Below are 9,391 nucleotides of genomic sequence, written 5' to 3'. Positions count from 1 at the left end.
AGCCTGTGCTGACCCACGGTCCCTCCCTGGGAGAAGGGTGAGCGCACAAGAAAGATGCTGCAGGCTGAAAACTGGAAGATCCGACTTTATTCGCTAGATTCTTGCCCAGAAGGGAACCCTCACCCGCCCAGTCCCTCTGTGTCCAGACCCTGCCCCATCTGCATGTGCGATAGATGGGGGAAAGCTCAGCCCACCTTAGCACAGCACAGGATGCTACAGCCAGTGTGGAAAGGCTGCTGGGGACGGTGACTTACTCCAGGAGCTTGAACCCAGGGTAGAAAAGGGGATCTGACCTAAGGACAGCAGTGATGGTGTTTTGCTTCTGGCCTGACACATCAGACATGTTTGCAGAGCAGGGAAACACAGAACAGATGAGGAGGAAGCAGAAGCTGGTGCTCTGTGTCTGCAAGGGTGGGTGTAATAGTATTTTTGTAACTCCCAGCCATTATCCTCTCAATGGCATTTTCCCCCCTCCATAGACCTCAGCAATTCAAGGGCGTCTCAGGGAAGTTGTGGCTGTTTTAGTGAAGCACAGAGCATTTCACCTCCAGAAAAAAAAGGGGTTCATCAACCTCCTGAGCACAAGGCTTGCACGGAGCCCTCCGCCAAGGAATGCAATACCTTGTGAAAGTTTTTTTGCAGATGACACTGAGACAGACCTTGAGAAACAATTACCTCTGTGCAATGAAAAAAAAACAAGAGTCCCCCTGCTTATTCCTTTAATTTCCTGGCTGGTTTCTGGTGGAAACAGATTAAAAATGGAATTTCCCACAGACGGGGCTGTCAAGGTTGGCATGAATGCACAGGGATGGTGCACAGGATGCTCCACTCTACCCATGCTCTTGCAGGTTGTCTCCTGCTCCCCTGGACAAGCCCCAGAAATAGGAACAGAGTAAATGGCAAGTTCCCCAGCTCTTCCCCACCGGAGAGAGCTGAAAGCTGGGCACGCCTGGCCCCTTGGTATCTGCTTTCATTCATCTGGTTCTACAGCAGACAGGGAATCAAAATCAACCTTACAGCTGCTCCAGCAAATCCCCAGCTGGGATCCAGTAGCACTGTTAAGAGACGTGGGTGAAGCCATTGGCTTTTCCCAGAGTTGAGGGTCTGGAATAATCATTTTTTTTTTCCCTTTCCTGCAGTCCCTGTTGTGAAGGGATGGGGGAAGGCAGCATAACAGAAGAAGTTGCTTGAAATGGTCTGTAAAACATCTGGGAAGGGGAATCCAGGAGCTCTGATCACAACCCGAGCTCAGGCAAAGGGCTGCTGGGGATTTTGGGTAGCCAAATTCCCAAATTTGCTTTTACAGATCTAAGCAATCCTGGCCTCTTAGTCCTGAGTGTGTTTTAAGCTTTCCAGTAATACAACCCAGCTCAACCCATGAAGGCTGAGCCCTTCTGAACTCATTCCATAGCTTATTCTAGTCAGAACTAAGTGCCAGCTCTCTCCAATTGCAATTTACGTTCTGCTGGGCAGATAGTGAGAGGAGACCAACATCCATCTGCTGCTCTAACTCAGGAGATGGCACAAAAAGTGCTAACAAACCAAACCTCTGATGGAGGGTTGTAGAAATTTTTTGGGGTTGTGCACAGGAATATAGTAGAGGCTCACAGACACAGGTTGTGTGGGAGCTTGAGGAGACCTGGGAAAAAAAGCCCTATCCACATCCAGTGTGAATACAGCCCCTGGTCTTGCTGAGGGTGATGCTACAGCACCATCCTTGATGGCATTGCCCAGGCCCCCCGTGCTGTGCAGAGCTGTGGCACTTCTTCCACTACTGCTCCCCACAGAGGAAAGCTGTACAGGGAGATGTGGGTCCTGGGGGCCAGAAGCAGCTGAAGGTGAGGAACATCTGCTTAGTGACTGGAAACTGGAAATTTGAGGGGTTTAGGTCCAGGTGCCCAAAGTCTTGGCTTGAATCCACAGCACTGAAGATGAGTGAAGCCACACATCAGCGAAGAAGGTGATTCCCAAGGCATCTAAGAGTTCACAAGGCAGCTTGGCAGAGAGAGGAGTGAGGATGTTTTGGCTGGAGCATAGGCACTTGCAGTGTTACAGAGCGCACCGGAGGAGCGTGCCAATGGCCATGGCCATCAGACCCAGTGTTGAAGAGCTCCTTCCCACCCCACTGATGGTCCTGGTGTTGTCAGTGCAGAGGTCAGTGTAGCAGCATGACTTGGGTCTGGAATCCCCAATCCCGTTATAGGAGATGCATTCCTCCTCACAGCTTCTGGTCACGGTGATGTTGCCGAAAAAGGGATAACCTGAAACAAGCAGATTGGAGAAGGGGAGAAGAAGACAGAGAAAGGGATGGTGAAGGAAGGTGCAGACATCTGGCATCAAGAAACGCTGACTTTGTGCAATGGCAGTTAAAATTAAAGTGTTTATAAGTAAATGAAGGTAAATAAGGTGTTGAGCATCTATAATTCATGGATGCCCAAGACCTACTGCTCTTTGTAGGTCTGTTGGTTCTCCCTGCTGCTCCTAAACTTATTCCAGCATGGACAAGGGACACAAGTCTGCATAGAAAGTGGCAGTGCCAAGAAGCACTGGTGTAGTGTTGGCATGGGCGTTGCTGAGATGGTGCTAGGTGAAAGTGACTACAAATGAGGAGAGACCTCCTGGGTTTCTGCGATATATTCACATGTATCTATTATTTCAGGGTCTGTAAAGGCATTCATGTAGGAAAGGTGAAACAGATAGAGTAAGCAGGATGAGTCCTGTATGCTTCACTCTGAGGCTCTGAATCTGATGGCTTTATCTCCTTCCCACTCGTAAGTTGGATCATTCCACCAGGTTTCTTAAAGTGAAGTTAAAGGATAATCCAAGCTGGGACTGGGAAGGGGAGAGGGAAGCATGGGCAACAGGTTGAGGGAGGGGATTCTTCTCTGCTGCTCCACTCTGGAGTCCTCAGCCCAGGAGAGACATGGACTAGTTGGAGTGGGTCCAGAGGAGGCCACTGATATGGTCTGAGAGCTGGAGCCCCTTTGCTGTGAGGACAGGCTGAGAGGGTTGGGGTCGTTCAGCCTGGAGAAGAGAAGGCTCTGGAGAGACCTTATTGCAGCCTTTCAGTACTTAAAGGGAGCTTATAAGAAAGATGGGGACCAACTTTTTAGTAGACCCTTTAGCAATAGGACAAAGGGTAATGGTTTTAAACTGAAATAAGGTAGATTTAGATTAGGAAGAAATTATTTGCTGTGAGGATGGTGAGACACTGCCCTAGGTTGTCCAGAGGGGAGGTGGATGCCTCATCCCTGGAAACATTCCAGGTCAGGTTGGATGGGGCTCTGAGCAACCCGAACTAGTTGAAGATGTCCCTGTTCATAGCAAGGGGGGTTGGACTAGATGGTCTTTGAAGATCCTTTCCAACCCAAACCAATCCATGATTTTATGATTTTAAGTTCATGAGGTAATTTGGCCCACAATGGATACATCTCACGAGCACTCACAATGAGCAAATAAACTTACCTGTCTCTAAGGAGTGCAGCGTTGTTGTGCACACGGTGGCTTTTGGGGGGCACAGGGTGACTGTCCTGCACTCAGCGATGTCCGTTGGTTCCTTGCACGTGTAACATCGTAAGCACTGGGCTGCAGAGAACAACAGAATGGATGTGAGGTGTTTGCAGCAGCAAAGACAGACAGCAGGTCTGCAACTTCTCTGCTCTCTGGTGGGGACGATGGGATGGTCAGCGCTTCATCCCCCCCTTGACCAAGACACAGTGGCCTCAGAAACAAAGCACAGCTGGAGGCAGCAGCAAAGCTTGGACGTATCAGGGGGGAAAAACCAAACTGCAACGCCAAAGGGCAACGATGGTGCTGTAGGAGTTCAGCACAGTCATTACTTTGGGGGGCTCAGCAGCCCCAAACCAGCAGGGAACTAGAGAGACCTATTATTTCACTGAATTTCACTGAATTTTTTAGAGTTTGCGCAGCTTTGATAGGCTCTTTGCATCCTCCGTAAGAGATGCTGTAGCAGAGAGAAAAATAGCTCCTTCTGTTGAGAGCAGCATTCACCAGCACCGAAAGACTGGCAGTTCCCCCATCCCTCTACCCACAATGACAGCTCCTTCATGCTTGTTTAGAGGGATTTGTGCAGAACTTGGTAACCGAGAGCAGGATTTAAATTTCAGAGCTGCACCAGAGATCGCAAGGGCTGAACGTGGCCTAAAAAAACACTTTCATCAGGGGTTATTGCTGCTTTTTGAAAGAAATGATGCCACAGAGCTCTTGCTGGCTGCCTGCCGACACAGGGACACTTCTACACACGCCAGGCGTTGACCACAGCAGTTGCTCAAAAGTCTCAGTACAAGAGCTGTACATCCACAGCCAGCAGATACCGAGTGTGCATATTTTTCGGAGTCATGCTGGTGTGACTTGATGACAGAAACCAGCCTGGCTTGGTATTTTCTATTCTACGTGCCTTCTGCACACACACACACACACACACACGGCAGCTGTAAGAACCACCCAAAAGTGTCCACTGCCATCTATTGGTAAACTTGTAGAAAGACGATGTTCTCCTATTAAAATTTTGCAGCATCTGCCCTGAGAGAGAAACTTCTGGGACTTTGTGATAAGGACAAACATTTTTGAAAGTAGTTGTTTGAACGTCTGGCTCTGGAATGAATTTTCAGGGCATCTACTTCTATTAAATCCTCCTTTGGAAAATTCAACTGTGCAATAAAGCCTACATTATGAGAAAGCTTTCTTTATTCTCTTTGCAGAGTTAGGAAGGGCTTTTTAATGTGAGCAGTGATGGTGTTCTGGTGGCCATACCCTTTCTGTGGTGGAGCTGTCCCTGTTTACCCGAGCTCAGGACCTTTGTAGGTCCCTTCCAAATGGCCCGTGAGAGCTTGCTTTATATTTTAACACATAGTGCCCACCGAGAGAGAAAATACAACATTGTCAACCTGACAAGGAAAAGGACGTTTGTGAGTGTGTAGGAAAGGCTAATGAATGGATGAAGCTATGCTAGCTTGAAGCATCTGAGAAACTGATCTTTGGGTTGAGCTGGTTTCCAAACCTCACCATTTCCATGAGTGAGCAGGGCAGTGCCATGGGCTCTGGGCAGGGGGGGTACTTCCAGTTAAGAGGAGGTTTAAGGAAGAAAACCCTCAGCCCCCTTATCTTTCACTGACTCCGGATGCGGTACTCAGAGGACATTGGTTTTATCAGAAGGTTGCAGTGGAAGAGGAAAGCCCAAAAGCATAAGGACCAGAAGAGAAGAGAAGAAGTGAATATAGAGGACAGTGCTGTGTCCTGATTTGAGGCCAATAATTCACTGTTCATCACTGTCAAACACTGTCTTTCTGCCCCTTGATATCACAACTCTGGAAGAAAAATGGTCAGAGACATATTCCTCAGCTGCAAGAGCTGTGCCTAGAACAGCTGCCTCCCACTGAATCATCCCAGAAAAGCCATTTCTGCCTCCATCTCAGCTATAAAGCAAAGGGTGGTGATGCCTCTCGGTTTTTAGAAAGTACTCTGAGACCTGTGAGTGGAAACCTGCTCTGTCAGTTCCTCACCAACCCCATTAAATCCAGGACAGGACTAGAACCAGAAGGAGGAAAAGAAACACATAATACACAACCTGAGAAACATCTTAAAATAAAGAAAAATCCCCAGCAGGTACTGAAATGTAAAAAATTGCAGTAGCTGTATAGAAGGAACAACACCTGTCCTGGTTCAGTCCTGTGGTGGGCTTGACCCATGTTCTTCAGCCAGCAGTTGGGTTTGTTTTAGAGACAGGTGGAAGGAATAATGAGGATAGGGGAATTAGAAAAAGCAATGCAGCCTGAAGAGACCCAAAACTCTTCCATGCATAAAGATTTGCAAGGTGTATGCCTTTCAGCCGCCTTCTGCTTGCAACCCTTTGAATGATCTCCATGTAGCTGTGACTCCAGATGGAGGTGTTCAACCACTGCTGAGGCTGCCTTTCCTCTGAAATCTTTCAGAGTCCCATGAAAGCAGCCTGAAGATCTCTGGGGCCCATGGGTTGTCAGTTAAAACCCACCGGGTTGGTGTCACCCCAAGGATGACTCTGTTCCAGGCCAAGGATGTATTTGCAGTGGATCACAAATAGATGGAGTAAGAACACAGCAATGACCAGACTCTGCTATCAGCTTGCCCAAAACCCAGACTCATCAGAGACCAAACCCAAACAGACCCAGCAGAATTTCCCATCTCCCTCTATACCCTAATCTCTAGAAATAAGTGAAAACACCGGAGCTGGTGTTTTAATGAACCCTTCCAAAATCTTTGCAGTTATTTCTCAAATCCTCACCTGTATCTATACAGAAGCCTCACCTTCTGGTTTTCAGAGCTTCCAGCAGGGAAAGCTGGGAGGTTTTAGAGGTGGCAGGAGCTAAGGATGGACATCCCCCATCCCATTCCCGAGGGGAGAAGGTGGCAGCTTAAGAGCTTGTACTGCCCTGTGCCATGTGGCATTCTGTCCTTCACACCTTAGTCTTATAAAGCAGCTGTTGGTCCCTTCCACCCCAGTTGGGAGACAGGTGAGGTGACCACCTACGCACCCAAACCACGTCCGTTGCTCTCCGTCAGGCATCACGTCTTTTCCCCACCAGGAATGCATCTCCCTTTTTCCCATTCACTCTCTCTGATGACCTTCTTAAATAAATAAAGGCATCATCTCCCCTACCTGGGGAATACCAGGTCTTTCATCATTGGTGCCTTTCCCCTTCCTTCCCCTCCCTGGCATTTCCCAGGGGGTCCCTGCAGTGTCAGGAATGCAGCGGTCTTACCCAAATCCACGAATGCCAGTCCAAGCAGGACCCCAACCAGAAGTGTCTTCATGCTGAGAGCAGATCTGTGAAGCCAGGACAGTAAAGGAGAGCTGCTCCCAGGGAGCTTTATATGTTTTCCCACCCTCCACCTCCTGTTGATGCTGTGGGCGGATTCCCTCGGGGTGTCAGGGGAGAGCTCAGCTCCAGTCTGGATTGGGATTTGCAGAGGAACAAGTTCTCCAAGGAGGTGACATCACTGCAAGGAGCAGACTCCTGCCATACGTCATCTCTTCTTCAGGTTTATGTCCTGGGGCTGGTCCCATGGAAAAGGAAAAACACAGCTTCCACTGCAAGGGCTGGCCCCACGCTGGTGTTTGGATGGGGAATGCGACAAGGTATGTTTGTTTCTTCAAGTCTGGCTCCGTGAGCCAAGAGCTGGGTTGTGTCAGGCGTGTTGTGTTGGGCAACAGCAGCCCCGATGCAAGCGGGAGCAGGCTGGGCTTCCACGCATGTTGGCTCAGCCTCACTGAAGCCTGTGCCATGTTTTCACATCTACTGGTCTCCAGGCTGCCAGGCAGGAAGCTGGCACAGCTGGATTTGCCCAAAGCACGTCTCTTTTCCCAAATCCATTGCAAAAGCAAACCCGGTTTCTGGCTCCCAAGGGCTGGGTTAGTAACTGAGTCCTGATGCTGAGCTCCTGGGCATGAGATCCCTGAAAGGGTGGAGGTCAGCATGGGAGATGGTGCCTCCAAATCTGGGATTTGGGTATGTCGTTTTGTTTCAGATCCTGGGTCATGCTGACAGAGAAGGGTGCTGTGCCTTCTTTTATAAATAAAAGTGTCAACTGTTTTCCAAATTTTATTCTGAAGAAGGGAAAAAAAATCCAACATGGAAAAATAGATCAATTTTCCCACTGCAGTACCTTTCTGATAGAAAACTTCACTTCATATATTTCAAGACAACCCTTTCAAAGAGAATAACTTTTTAAAATCTTACATGATATTTGTAGAAACTGCTTAAAAAGCATGCAGTTAGGAAGGAATGCTTTGCTCCCCCCTTTTGACTGAACCAATGGTGTTTTATATTTCATAGGAAAAATTGATAGACTTTTTGTTGGTTTTGCTGCGATCCAGGGTGGAAAAAAACAGCATTATGCAATTTCCCATAAAAGAGCTGAATAAGCCAAAGAAGAAAAGTTTGTGAATCACTGCAAAGCACTCGGAGACTTCAAGGATAGAGAAAAGGTGTGTGCACAAAATGATCTAACATCCGGGGGTTTGCTTGTCACAGTCTCAATGCACGTGGGCATTGCTACCATTCCCAGTTTAAGACTGGGACTTTTGGGGAAAGTGTTGCACCCTAAAGGGTTTGCAGTAACTCGAGAAGTGTTGCTAATGAAAATTTCCACAGTTGGGGATGACACGAAGCCGACCAAGCTGAGGCAGCAGGATCAGTGCTGCGCTGTGGGAAAGGGAGGGGAAGACACGCACCCTAATGCTCGCTTGGCTGTGAGAGGGAAAATAATCATTATTTTATCTTTCTGTGCTACCAGAGAGCAGGCATGTAAAAACAAACAGCACAAACGTACCTCTCTGTGTATAGACGAAAAACTCCTCTCGGTGAAAGCCACCAGACCTGGTTACATCCAGCTCCTTTCTTGTATCTGGGCAGTTCAAGGCACATTTGAGTGGTATCTTAATTAATATGAAACTGAAAATGATCCAGTGCTTTAAACATTGAAGGTGGTTGTGCCTGTGTAGGTAAGGACAGCAGGATTGGCACTCCAGCGTTCCCAACACTAAAACACCACTTGGCAAATTGTGTGGAGCTTGGTGAAATGGAGATGTCCACACAAGGGTGTTATAATGGTCTGCCTGCACTTGAAAGGCATCATGTACTGAGAAATCCTTGGAATAAATCAGTGTGGTTGAAGGAATAGTTATATAAATAGGAAAATAAAGCAGTCTATCTGGCTTGGTGGGGGCTGTCCACCACTGTGGTGACTGGACATGGGATGCATCAGCACAGTAGGGATGTTTGGCCCTGGCCAGTGGGCTTGGTGGGGGCTGTCCACCACTGTGGTGTCTGGATATGGGATGCATCAGCACATTAGGGATGTTTGGCCCTGGCCCTGGCCAGTGCAGTGCAAAACTGAGGGATATGGTGTAGGGGAGGACTTTGTAGAGTAGGGTAGATGTTTGGACTCGATGATCCCAAGGGTCTCTTCCAACCTCAATGATTCTATTCTATTCTAAACCACTTAACTAATGGCTTGAAAAGGGTTGAGATCTGGTTGTTAAGGCAGAGCATTGGGAGACCACCAGCGCTAGGGTTGTTAAAGCTCCTGCAGACTGGCTGAGTGTGCAGGAGTACCAGACTTCAGGGAGGGAGAAGTTGGGAGTGTGCCAGTAAAATTGTGGAGGAAAGGGAAGACCTACAGGTATCAGTTGATCTAAAGATAACTAGGAGCCTCCGGTGAGATTGAGCCCTGAAAACAAAAACAAAACCACACACAGACAAATACAGAGGATGTCAAGTTGCGTGTTGGTGTGTAAGGGAGGCTGTTAGCAGGGTTAATATGGAAGTGCCAGCACCCTGGCATGAAGCCTTGGTGGCTTCTCACCTGGAATTTCATTGCCCCTGTCAAGAAA

At 48.2% G+C, this 9,391-nt stretch overlaps 1 protein-coding gene across 1 annotated transcript; it reads right to left on the bottom strand.

The window, feature by feature from the left end:
• Positions 1 to 703: 703 nt before the first annotated feature.
• LOC106902060 (ly6/PLAUR domain-containing protein 2-like) lies at positions 704 to 7,027 on the bottom strand. Its single transcript, XM_014965227.1, has 4 exons — positions 7,023 to 7,027; positions 6,759 to 6,916; positions 3,466 to 3,585; positions 704 to 2,261 (listed from the first exon to the last, which is right to left on the bottom strand). The coding sequence occupies exons 1-4, from the start codon at positions 7,025 to 7,027 to the stop codon at positions 2,050 to 2,052; spliced, it is 495 nt and encodes a 164-aa protein (XP_014820713.1). The 3' UTR covers positions 704 to 2,049.
• Positions 7,028 to 9,391: the final 2,364 nt, after the last annotated feature.

This window comes from Calidris pugnax, unplaced genomic scaffold (genome assembly GCF_001431845.1).
Source record: "Calidris pugnax isolate Ruff unplaced genomic scaffold, ASM143184v1 scaffold41, whole genome shotgun sequence".
Taxonomy (NCBI): Eukaryota; Metazoa; Chordata; class Aves; order Charadriiformes; family Scolopacidae; genus Calidris; species Calidris pugnax.
This window is presented reverse-complemented; position numbering and strand designations above follow the sequence as displayed.